Source organism: Centropristis striata, chromosome 22, assembly GCF_030273125.1.
Source record: "Centropristis striata isolate RG_2023a ecotype Rhode Island chromosome 22, C.striata_1.0, whole genome shotgun sequence".
NCBI classification, from domain to species: Eukaryota; Metazoa; Chordata; class Actinopteri; order Perciformes; family Serranidae; genus Centropristis; species Centropristis striata.
Window position 1 is genome coordinate 32004110 of NC_081538.1, and position 13910 is coordinate 32018019.

Sequence of the window (13910 nt, forward strand, 5' to 3'; positions counted from 1 at the left end):
CAGGGTCTAGGGTCTAGGGTCTCAGGGTCTAGGGTCTCAGGGTCTAGGGTCTAGGGTCTCAGGGTCTAGGGTCTCAGGGTTTAGGGTCTAGGGTCTCAGGGTCTAGGGTCTAGGGTCTAGGGTCTCATAGTCTCAGGGTCTAGGGTCTAGGGTCTCATAGTCTCAGGGTCTAGGGTCTCAGGGTCTAGGGTCTCATAGTCTCAGGGTCTAGGGTCTCATAGTCTCAGGGTCTAGGGTCTCATAGTCTCAGGGTCTCATAGTCTCAGGTCTCAGCATCTAGGGTCTCATAGTCTCAGGGTCTAGGGTCTAGGGTCTCAGGGTCTAGGGTCTAGGGTCTCAGGGTCTAGGGTCTAGGGTCTAGGGTCTAAGGGTCTAGGGTCTCAGGGTCTAAGGTCTAGGGTCTCAGGGTCTAGGGTCTCAGGGTCTAGGGTCTCAGGGTCTCAGGTCTCAGGGTCTCAGGGTCTTAGGGTCTCAGGGTCTAGGGTCTCAGGGTCTAGGGTCTAGGGTCTAGGGTCTCATAGTCTCAGGTCTCAGGGTCTCAGGGTCTTAGGGTCTCAGGGTCTAGGGTCTCATAGTCTCAGGGTCTAGGGTCTCAGGGTCTAGGGTCTAGGGTCTCATAGTCTCAGGGTCTAGGGTCTACGGTCTCATAGTCTCAGGGTCTCATAGTCTCAGGGTCTCAGGGTCTCAGGGTCTAGGGTTTCAGGTCTCAGGTCTCAGGGTCTCAGGTCTCAGGGTCTCAGGTCTCATAGTCTCAGGGTCTCAGGTCTCAGGTCTCAGGGTCTAGGGTCTCATAGTCTCAGGGTCTCAGGTCTCAGGGTCTCATAGTCTCAGGGTCTAGGGTCTCAGGTCTCAGGTCCGGACTGATAGGATTCAGTCCCACATTTTAAAGTTATTCAAGGTTCTAAGGTTCTAAGGTTTTGACTTGTCCCTGTTTGGGGTCTGGATCACCTGGTCCGAAGGCCTTGGCCCTCTTGGGGTGCAGGGTCTTGGCCCTGAGGGGGGCCCCGGGCTTCAGCTTGGACTTGGGGAACTGGGACAGGTAGGTCATCACCGAGTGCTCGTCCACGTTCGGGTCCACGATCTCCTCCGGAGCGATGACCTGCAGGACACGGACCCGTTAGTCCTGAAGGGTCCCGAGACTTTCACAATAAAACATATACAGAGTCCTGAAGGGTCCCGAGACTTTCACAATAAAACATATACAGAGTCCTGAAGGGTCCCGAGACTTTCACAATAAAACATATACAGAGTCCTGAAGGGTCCCGAGACTTTCACAATAAAACATATACAGAGTTCTGAAGGGTCCCGAGACTTTCACAATAAAACATATACAGAGTCCTGAAGGGTCCCGAGACTTTCACAATAAAACATATACAGAGTTCTGAAGGGTCCCGAGACTTTCACAATAAAACATATGAGAGGATAAGACAATAAAACACTGGAATATATAAATATTCCAGGAAGTTACTGGATTATTTTACAGCTTTTCCTTGTTTTTTTCTACATAAAGTGCAAATGCCATAAAAAAAAAAAAAGGTTAAATGACTTTTATCACAAATATGAACCATAAAATAAAAGTTGAAAACTGTAAATTAATATAATGGGACATTATACTTTATTTTATTACAGCCTTATTTAATTGTTCAACCGTTATATAAATGTGAAATCTATGTTTAAAAAAAATACAATAAATACTCATCATATTACTAAAAATGTAAAATTAAGTAAACTTTCTGTTTTCTGACAGAAAAACTTTAACGTTAAAAAAAAACAATAAAATGTTTCCGAACACTTCACTGTCATATTAAAGTAAAAAAAAATAAAAAAAAATACCAGAATAAAACCAAAAAAGACCAAAAAAAGACACTAAATTACCAAAATAAGACCAAAAAAGACACTAAATTACCAAAATAAGACCAAAAAAGACACAAAATTACCAAAATAAGATCAAAAAAGACACAAAATTACCAAAATAAGACCAAAAAAGACCAAAAAAAGACACAAAATTACCAGAATAAGACCAAAAAGGACACAAAAACGACAAACAATTACCAAAATAAGACCAAAAAAGACACTAAATTACCAAAATAAGATGAAAAAAGACACAAAATTACCTAAATAAAACCAAAAAAGACACAAAATTACCAAAATAAGACAAAAAAAGACACAAAATTACCAAAATAAAACCATAAAAGACCAAATGAAGACGCAAAACTAACAAAATAAGACGAAAAAAGACACAAAATTAACAAAAAAGAACAGAAAAGACACAAATGACAAAAAAGAACGTACAGATAATATCTACAGATATATATATATATATATATATATATATATATAATCCAGATATTTACTGATTATTATCAGTATTTTTATTGTTGTTTTCTGTTATTTGACAGGAAGTGGTTTGAAACTTTTGCTTTCAGACTTTTAACCTTTTATTTTTTACAGTGTACAGACACAAAGAGACTTGGTGAAGTTAAATAAAGATGTTTTCTGTCCACTAGAAGACGTGTAACTTAAGAAATAGACCTTCAGGTATCAGAATCATCAGAACCATCAGAACCTGAAGAGAACAACAAGTCTAACAAAGTGTCAGTAAATATAAAACCTCTTCTAGTCTGTGAGGAACTCGACTCGTGGTCCGTTACTCTAGACGGCGAGCTGCAGCAGAAATAGACCGGAGCGCCATCCGACCCGTTGGACGGCTCTCTTTCTCTTTCATCTGGATCCTTCTGACACTTTCACCAACTTCTCACCTTTCACAGGTAAACGTTTGGTTTATCCACACATTTCAGTCTTTTCTACACTTTATATGAACAAATCTTTAAAGGTTTTAATTCGTTTTTGCTGAACACAATTAAATCAAAGAAAAGTGTCCACTTTACTAAAAGTAATAATGTAGAAAAACCTGTAAAATAACTTTATTTTTTACAGTGTAGTGTGACCCAGTTTCCTGTTGGTGTGCTCGCCAAAGTAAGAGGGTTTTTTTTCATGTTAAAGTAATTTCTTGTCTTATTTTGGTAATTTTGTCTCTTTTTTGGTCTCATTTTGGTAATTTTGTCTCTTTTTGGTCTTATTTTGGTTTTATTTTGGTGATTTCGTCTCTTTTTTGGTTTCATTTTGGTAATTTTGTCTCTTTTCTTCATCATTTTGTTGCTTTTTTGGTCTTATTTTGGTAATTTTGTCTCTTTTTGGCTATATTTTGGTAATTTTGTCTCTTTTGTTAGTCATTTTGTGGCTTTTTGGTGATTTTGTGTCTTTTCTTGTTTTTTCCTGGTCATATTGTGTCTTTTTTGTTTTACAGATTTCAACTTGTATTTTATGGCTCATATTTGTGATAAAAGTAATAATGTAGAAAAAAAACCCTGTAAAATAACTTTTTTACAGTGTAGTGTGACCCAGTTTCCTGTTCGTGCTTGCCAAAATAAAAGTCCACAGCTTCACAGTGTTTTTTTTTCATGTGAAAGTTTGATCCATCGACAGCATGATGTCATCCAGCCCCCGGCCCGAGGAATGAGGTCAGATTCTCAGACTCTACAGGTAAAACTTTTGTTTTATAGGCAGATTTACGTTTTTTCTACATTTTCTATTAATAAATATTTAAAGGTTTTAATTCGTTTTGCTGAACACACGATTAAATCAAAGAAAAGTGAAGTGTTCACCATCTTTCTAACTACAGACAAACAGAAAAATGTGACACATGAAGTAGAAAAACACAATTTAAGTTAATAATTACAGAAATAAAATGATATGAGCAGTTAGCTTAATAAATACATTTTGTTACGGAGATTTTGGAAAAGTTGCAGAGATTTGTTTTCTAATTGATTTTCTCTTTGGAATTATCTTAATTAACAAGTTAAACAAGACAAAAACAAACTACTTGTTTGGGTTTTTGATCCATGTTTTATCTAAAAATAGGATTTTTAGCAACGAATCGACAGGTGGTGTTCCTCAGGGCTCCGTCCTCGGTCCTCTTCCGTTTCACATCTAAATATCTCACCAGAACTAAACATATTCCTTCATGTTTCCTGTCATTCGGTGAAAGGTTCCCATTACCTGCGGCACGCCGAGCCAGTCGTCCGCCTGCTGCATGGCCTCTCTGGCGTTCTCCACCGGCTGACTGGGATCCCACGTTTCCCAGTCCGGACACAGACCTGAAGGCAGCACACACACACACACACACAGCAGGGACGCTGTTAGTCTTACAGACTCGTACAGAGACTTTTGTTTGTTTGTTTAAATGGTTTCAGGACTATGATCGCTGATAGTGGGTCAACGGTGATTTGAGTCAGAAAATATGAGCCGCTTCCTGATTTCCTGCCCGATTTATGCAGCTCACAGACTGTTTAGAGACCTCAGTATGCAGGAATATTCACATACAGTTGGACAAAATAACTCAGTTTAATGCAAAGTTTTAGCCTCAAACTGCATTTTATCAACATAAAGTGGGCGTGTCAGTATAGACTTGTGGGTAATTAACATAAAGTGGGCGTGTCAGTAAAGACTTGTGGGTAATTAACATAAAGTAGGCGTGTCAGTAAAGACTTGTGGGTAATTAACATAAAGTGGGCGTGTCAGTAAAGACTTGTGGGTTATCAGCATAAAGTGGGCGTGTCAACATAAAGTGGGCGTGTCAGTAAAGACTTGTGGGTTATCAGCATAAAGTGGGCGTGTCAGTAAAGACTTATGGGTTATCAGCATAAAGTGGGCGTGTCAGTAAAGACTTGTGGGTAATTAACATAAAGTGGGCGTGTCAGTAAAGACTTATGGGTTATCAGCATAAAGTGGGCGTGTCAGTAAAGACTTGTGGGTTATCAGCATAAAGTGGGCGTGTCAGTAAAGACTTATGGGTTATCAGCATAAAGTGGGCGTGTCAGTAAAGACTTGTGGGTTATCAGCATAAAGTGGGCGTGTCAGTAAAGACTTATGGGTTATCAGCATAAAGTGGGCGTGTCAACATAAAGTGGGCGTGTCAGTAAAGACTTGTGGGTTATCAGCATAAAGTGGGCGTGTCAGTAAAGACTTATGGGTTATCAGCATAAAGTGGGCGTGTCAGTAAAGACTTGTGGGTTATCAGCATAAAGTGGGCGTGTCAACATAAAGTGGGCGTGTCAGTAAAGACTCGTGGGTTATCAACATAAAGTGGGCATGTCAGTAAAGACTTGTGGGTTATCAGCATAAAGTGGGCGTGTCAACATAAAGTGGGCGTGTCAGTAAAGACTTGTGGGTTATCATCATAAAGTGGGCGTGTCAGTAAAGACTTGTGGGTTATCAGCATAAAGTGGGCGTGTCAACATAAAGTGGGCGTGTCAGTAAAGACTTGTGGGTTATCATCATAAAGTGGGCGTGTCAGTAAAGACTTGTGGGTTATCAGCATAAAGTGGGCGTGTCAGTAAAGACTTGTGGGTAATTAACATAAAGTGGGCGTGTCAGTAAAGACTTGTGGGTTATCAACATAAAGTGGGCGTGTCAGTAAAAACTTGTGGGTTATCAGCATAAAGTGGGCGTGTCAGTAAAGACTCGTGGGTTATCAACATAAAGTGGGCGTGTCAGTAAAGACTCGTGGGTAATTAACATAAAGTGGGCGTGTCAGTAAAGAGACTTGTGGTGATGGGTATAAAGTGGGCGTGTCAGTAAAGACTTGTGGGTAATTAACATAAAGTGGGCGTGTCAGTAAAGACTTGTGGGTTATCAACATAAAGTGGGCATGTCAGTAAAGACTTGTGGGTTATCAGCATAAAGTGGGCGTGTCAGTAAAGACTTTTGGGTTATCAGCATAAAGTGGGCGTGTCAGTAAAGACTTGTGGGTAATTAACATAAAATGGGCGTGTCAGTAAAGACTCGTGGGTTATCAACATAAAGTGGGCGTGTCAGTAAAGACTCGTGGGTTATCAGCATAAAGTGGGCGTGTCCTACCCGGGGCACAGTTGTCCACCAGTGCTCCCAGTGCCTTGCCGTCCCTCCAGTCGCGGTGGAAGTTGGTGATGGGCAGCTGGGGCACCTTGTTCTGGATCCAGCCCAGCAGACGCTGCTTGGGCGTCAGCTTCTTGGCGTCCTCGTCGTCCTCGTCCTCCCACATGGGCATGGAGATGGAGTAGTGCAGGATCAGGGTCCAGATCAGACCCAGGATCAGCTTCAGGTTCCCGTCCACGATGGCCTTAGAGTCTGAGGGACACCAGGAACACCAGTTAGACCAGTTAGACCAGTTAGACCAGTTACACCTGTTAGACCAGTTACACCAATTACACCAGTTACACCAGTTACACCTGTTAGACCAGTTACACCAGTTAGACCTGTTAGACCAGTTACACCAATTACACCAGTTAGACCTGTTAGACCAGTTACACCAGTTAGACCAGTTACACCAGTTACACCAATTACACCAATTACACCAGTTACACCAGTTACACCTGTTAGACCAGTTACACCAATTACACCAGTTACACCAGTTACACCTGTTAGACCAGTTACACCAGTTAGACCTGTTAGACCAGTTACACCAATTACACCAGTTAGACCAGTTAGACCAGTTAGACCTGTTAGACCGGTTAGACCTGTTACACCAGTTAGACCAGTTAGACCAGTTACACCTGTTAGACCAGTTAGACCAGTTACACCTGTTAGACCTGTTAGACCAGTTAGACCAGTTACACCTGTTAGACCAGTTACACCAGTTAGACCAGTTACACCAGTTTGACCAGTTACACCAGTTACACCTGTTAGACCAGTTACACCAGTTACACATGTTAGACCAGTTACACCAGTTAGACCAGTTAGACCAGTTACACCAGTTAGACAAGTTACACCAGTTAGACCAGTTACACCTGTTAGACCAGTTAGACCAGTTACACCAGTTACACCAGTTAGACCAGTTACACCAGTTAGACCAGTTACACCTGTTAGACCAGTTACACCAGTTACACCAGTTACACCAGTTTGACCAGTTACACCAGTTACACCTGTTAGACCAGTTACACCAGTTACACATGTTAGACCAGTTACACCAGTTAGACCAGTTAGACCAGTTACACCAGTTAGACCAGTTACACCTGTTAGACCAGTTAGACCAGTTACACCAGTTAGACCAGTTACACCAGTTACACCTGTTAGACCAGTTACACCAGTTACACCAGTTACACCAGTTAGACCAGTTAGACCAGTTACACCTGTTAGACCAGTTACACCAGTTACACCAGTTAGACCAGTTAGACCAGTTACACATGTTAGACCAGTTACACCAGTTAGACCAGTTAGACCAGTTACACCAGTTAGACAAGTTACACCAGTTAGACCAGTTACACCTGTTAGACCAGTTACACCAGTTACACCAGTTAGACCAGTTACACCAGTTAGACCAGTTACACCTGTTAGACCAGTTACACCAGTTACACCAGTTACACCAGTTTGACCAGTTACACCAGTTACACCTGTTAGACCAGTTACACCAGTTACACATGTTAGACCAGTTACACCAGTTAGACCAGTTAGACCAGTTACACCAGTTAGACCAGTTACACCTGTTAGACCAGTTAGACCAGTTACACCAGTTAGACCAGTTACACCAGTTACACCTGTTAGACCAGTTACACCAGTTACACCAGTTACACCAGTTACACCTGTTAGACCAGTTACACCAGTTACACCAGTTAGACCAGTTACACCAGTTAGACCAGTTACACCTGTTAGACCAGTTACACCAGTTACACCAGTTAGACCAGTTAGACCTAAAAAAAAAGTGTTACAAAACTTTTTTTTTAAATTTCCAAACATTAACTGTCAAATAACAGAAACAACCATAAGTTATTTTACAGTTCATTTATTTAAAAGTACAGATAATTAACAGTAAATATCTGTACTTTATGTATGTAAATATATATATGTGTGTGTGTGTGTGTGTGTAGTTTTGTGTCTTTTTTGGGTTTTATTTGGTTCATTTTTGTCTTTTTTTGGTTGAAATTTGGTAATTTTGTCTCTTTTCTGTTATTATTTTGGTAGTTTTGTGTCTTTTTTGGTCTGATTTTGGTAATTTTGTCTCTTTTTGCACCTAATGTAGAAAAACCCTGTTAAAATAACGTTATTTTTTACAGTGTAGTGTGACCCAGTTTCCTGTTGGTGTGCTCGCCAAAGTAAAAGTTCACAGCTTCACAGTGTTGTTTTTTCTTCATGTGAAAGTTTGATCCATCGACAGCATGATGTCATCCAGCCCCCGGCCCGAGGAATGAGGTCAGATTAAATAGGAAACACATGCATGCACACACACACACACACACACACACACACACTCACACTCACACACACACACACACACACACACACACACACACACACTCACTCACACTTCATTTTTCACATTTCTCCATGTGTTCTCGTCTCTAGATGGAAACCTGGTGTTGACGCCGTCAGGAGGTTAGAGTTTCTGACGGATCGTCCAATCAGAGGACAGAGACCGTCGGCATGACGACACCAGGAGAACAGACGGCTGATTGTTCCTCTCAGCTCACACAAACATTTCTCCAGAAGATCACCAGAAACACAGAGAGTTCAGCACTAAAACAGACGTTATCGCCAGAGTTTCAACTCTCAGACGGTCCCTGAACGCATCATCTGTTATAAGAAGCGACTGTTACCTGTGTTAAATGTTGATATTAGTGTTAGAATCTCTTTATTTACACAGAGCAGAGAGGAGAGGACAGGAGAGGCTGTTTACACAGAGCAGAGAGGAGAGGACAGGAGAGGCTGTTTACACAGAGCTGAGAGGAGAGGACAGGAGAGGCTGTTTACACAGAGCAGAGAGGAGAGGACAGGAGAGGCTGTTTACACAGAGCTGAGGGGAGAGGACAGGAGAGGCTGTTTACACAGAGCTGAGAGGAGAGGACAGGAGAGGCTGTTTACACAGAGCTGAGAGGAGAGGACAGGAGAGGCTGTTTACACAGAGCTGAGAGGAGAGGACAGGAGAGGCTGTTTACACAGAGCAGAGAGGAGAGGACAGGAGAGGCTGTTTACACAGAGCTGAGAGGAGAGGACAGGAGAGGCTGTTTACACAGAGCAGAGAGGAGAGGACAGGAGAGGCTGTTTACACAGAGCAGAGAGGAGAGGACAGGAGAGGCTGTTTACACAGAGCAGAGAGGAGAGGACAGGAGAGGCTGTTTACAAAGAGCAGAGAGGAGAGGACAGGAGAATATTTCGATAATTTTGTTTCTTTTTTTGGTCTTTTTTTAGTTTTATTTTGGTAATTTTGCATCTTTTTTTTGGTCTTATTTTGGAAATTTTGTCTCTTTTGTTAGTCATTTTGTGCCTTTTTGGCGATTTTGTGTCTTTTCTGGTCTTTTTTTGTTTTGTTTTGCTTCTGGTGACACTTGGAAAACACATTTATTCCATTTTATTCTAATAAAACTGTTATTTTTCCTGGTTTCTGTCATTCTAACTGTGTTATTCTGCACAAAGACAGAAGGAAAGCTGATTCACAGAGCTGCAGGACTCATAGAGTTATATATATTTATATAGAGTTATATAGAGTTATATATATTTATATAGAGTTATATAGAGTTATATATATTTATATAGAGTTATATAGAGTTATATATATTTATATAGAGTTATATAGAGTTATATATATTTATATAGAGTTATATAGAGTTATATATATTTATATATATTTATATATAGTTATATAGAGTTATATATATTTATATAGAGTTATATAGAGTTATATATATTTATATAGAGTTATATATATTTATATATATTTATATATATTTATATAGAGTTATATAGAGTTATATATATTTATATAGAGTTATATATAGTTATATATATTTATATATATTTATATAGAGTTATATAGAGTTATATATATTTATATAGTTATATATATTTATATATATTTATATAGAGTTATATAGAGTTATATATATTTATATAGTTATATATATTTATATATATTTATATATATTTAAATAGAGTTATATAGAGTTATATATATTTATATAGTTATATATATTTATATATATTTATATATATTTATATAGAGTTATATATAGTTATATATATTTATATATATTTATATAGAGTTATATAGTTGTATATAGTTGTATATAGTTGTATATGCTCCAGCTGGTTGGTGTCCAGAGAGTGAAACTCTACCAACTCACCATCATTAACTGATGATGTTCATGTGTTCTGACTGTGACTATAACAGGAAGTCGTCCGGCTGTTTCCTGTCTGATATCACACCGTTTCCTCTCTGGACACTCGACAACGAGTCGATAACGAGTCGATAACGAGTCGCTGAGCTCAGAGGAAAATATGATGATGTGATTGTTTCCAGAGAGAAAAATCTGTTTCAACGCTGAGAGACGAACTGATACACTGTAAAAAATAAAGACAAGGTCTGGAAGCTTCTCTTTTTACAGTGGAGAGTCAGCTGACCTGATGACATCATCACATTCAGTTTAACCCTCTGGACACCAACAGGCTGAAATATATACAATCTATAGAAAATATACATTATATAAATCAATGCACGTCTACAGAAACCTGTAAGAATAACAGTCAGAAAGACAGAACCCTTTGGTCTGTTTGGTTTTATTTTGGTAATTAGTGTCTTTTTTTGGTCTGTTTGGTTTTATTTTGGTAATTAGTGTCTTTTTTTGGTCTTTTTTGGTTTTATTTTGGTAATTTGTATCTTTTTGTGGTCTTTTTTGGTTTTATTTTGGTAATTCGTATCTTTTTTTGGTCTTTTTTGGTTTTATTTTGGTAATTTGTATCTTTTTTTTGGTCTTTTTTGGTTTTATTTTGGTAATTTGTATCTTTTTTTGGTCTTTTTTGGTTTTATTTTGGTAATTTGTATCTTTTTTTGGTCTTTTTTGGTTTTATTTTGGTAATTTGTATCTTTTTTTGGTCTTTTTTGGTTTTATTTTGGTAATTTTGTGTCACACACACACACACACACACAGTGACACACACACACACTCAGCAGGTGGACAGCAGCTGTATAAACTTGTGTGTTGTTGTTTATCTCTAAATGTTTGACTTCACAAAGACTGAGAGCTATTTAAAGACACACACACACACACACACACACACACACACACACACACACACCTGTGACCTATAAAAGCTGAAGTGTGTGTTTCTGTGTTTCCAGCCAACAGCTGGAGGCTCAAAATCCTCGAGAGAGTGACAGTAACACACACACACACACACACACACACACACACACACACACACACACACACACACAGGATAAAGTTGGTGTCAGCATGTTGCAGCAGTTGGAAGATGAATAAATAAACACATTGACTGATTTTATTGTAACGATATAAATGGTGAATGTTTTTATATTTCTCTTCTCGTCTCTTCACACTACTACGGACTCATTCACCGCTCACACACACATTCATCCTGGTGGCAGAGGCTGCTCGAAACGCTGCCACCAGCGGGAATTCATCCATTATACATATATATATATATATATATATATATATATATATATATATAGAGAGAGAGAGAGAGAGAGAGAGAGAGAGAGAGAGAGAGAGTCTTTTTTGCTCTTATTTTGTGAATTTTGTGTCTTCTTTATCTTTTTGGTTTTATTTTGGTAATTTTGTCTCTTTTTTGCTCTTATTTTGTTAATTTTGTCTCTTTTTTATCTTTTTGGTTTTATTTTGTGTCTATTTTGCTCTTATTTTGGTAATTTTGTCTCGTTTTTTATCTTTGTCGCCCTTATTTTATTAATATTGTGTCTTTTTTTGCTCTTATTTTGTTAATTTTGTGTCTTTTTGGGTTTTCTTTTGTTAATTTTGTGTCTTTTTTGCTCTTATTTTGGTAATTTCGTCTCTTTTTTATCTTTTTGGTTTTATTTTGTTACTTTTGTCTCTTTTTTGCTCTTATTTTGGTAATTTTGTCTCGTTTTTTTATCTTTTCCGGTCTTATTATATTAATATTGTGTCTTTTTTTGCTCTTATTTTGTTAATTTTGTATCTTATTTTGTTAATTTTGTGTGTCTTATTTTGGTAATTTATCTTTTTTTGTCTTATTTTGGTATTTTTGTCTCTTATGTGTTCTTTTGTGTTCATCACTTTAATGTTTCTCCAGTTAAATAACTTTATATCATCTTTATTATTATTATTATTATTATTATTATTAATAATAATAATAATACAGCTTCACTGATTATTGATCATATGTTGAGTTCATGAACACTGTAATAAATGGTAAAAAGTCTGACAGCAAAAGTTATTTCACAGATAATAAACAGTAAATATCTGCATTTAAAGATAAAATCTGTAGAATAAATACAGTTTTTATGTTAATATGACAGGAAGAGTTTAGAAAATGGTTTTTGTTTTGTTTTTTAAAGTTTCCTCTATATTTCATGCAGTAATATGATGAATATTTATTGTATTTTTACACAGAATTCACTGTAATTTAACATAAAAACAGATTTCTGATTGTTTTACAGTTCAACTAAAGAAGAAAAACTGTTTCAAACCAACGAGAGAAACGAGACGCCAACAGCTGAGAGGACAGCTGACACACACACACACACACTCACACACACACACACACACACACACACACACACACACACACAGACACACACACACACACACACACTCACACACACACACACAGACACACACACACACACACACACAGACACACACACACACACACACACTCACACACACACACACAGACACACACACACACACACACACAGACACACACACACACACACACACACACACACACACACAGACACACACACTCACACACACACACACACAGACACACAGACACACACACACACACACACACAGAGGACTCTTTGTCTCTCAGCTGCTTCGAGCATGAAACGTCTGATTTTACAGCTTCGATTTAAAGACCCTGAACGCCACAGAACGCTCTCTGTGATGTCACAGTGATGTCACAGTGTAACATGTTGTAAAATGACCAAATATAGATGTAAAATGACTAAAAAAGACAAAATGACCAGAAACAGACTTTGCCTTGTGATGTCCTGAACCAGTCTGACGTGGATCAGGTTAAATCTGTAGGAGGAGCTTGTTAAAGTATGCGGCGTGGAAATGTCGAAAAACGTCTAAAACGCCATTTTCAATCCAAGATGGCCAACTTCCTGTTAGTTTTTGGGTATGTCTTCTTGAGACTTTTTGGTTCGTCTCCCCATGAGACATGGATGGACCAAATATCATGTCTCTACCACAAACCTGTTTTAGGGGCTCAACTCTAGGGGGCGCTAGTAGGTCAGTTAGCCACGCCCATTTATGGAAAATTGTGAAAAAGACACAAAATTACTAAATATAGATGTAAAAATGACAAAAAAAGACACAAACTGTCCAAAGAATCTGAGGTAAATGTTCCCCAGCAGAGCAGCTGATATCTAGACATTCAACATGGTTTACTTGATAATGATTCTGGTCCTCAGGCCTCGGGGCAATTTACTGGTCCTATACAGCAATATCTGTATCAAAACCTGCGGTTTGATCGGGATCGGTGTGCTATTACTTTTCTCTACAGAATACTAATTTATACATAGAAACGTAGGAAAATTAGTCTTCTCCCTCACAATCCTCTGGTAAAGCTGTCAGAGTTATAGTTTGGGCGTAGGACGCACAGATGATCCACCAACACCACCAACAGCCTCATTGGCTCCCATATTAAAGACGCAGGAAGATTTCTGAAAAAGGGAGATGTAACAGTCTTTTTAGATCGCTCTAACGCACGAGGTCCACTGGATCATCAGGACCTGACAGTTATTAATTTTATATGTTCTGCAGCAGATCTACACAGATCAGCTGTTACACAGAGTCTCAGCTTCATACGGGATTGTTTATAAGAAAACACAACTTATAGATGAAGAGAAAGACTATCTCGTACGTACC

At 38.5% G+C, this 13910-nt stretch overlaps 1 protein-coding gene across 1 annotated transcript in view; it reads right to left on the minus strand.

The window, feature by feature from the left end:
- LOC131960664 (filamin-C-like) overlaps positions 1-13910 on the minus strand; it is a 72752-nt gene that overhangs the window by 52159 nt on the left and 6683 nt on the right. The window contains exons 2-4 of the mRNA XM_059325925.1: positions 5920-6168; positions 4060-4157; positions 949-1099 (exon numbers count right to left, since the gene is read on the minus strand). Of these exons, the coding sequence (XP_059181908.1) occupies positions 949-1099; positions 4060-4157; positions 5920-6168 (498 nt within the window). The remainder of the gene's footprint in view (positions 1-948; positions 1100-4059; positions 4158-5919; positions 6169-13910) is intronic.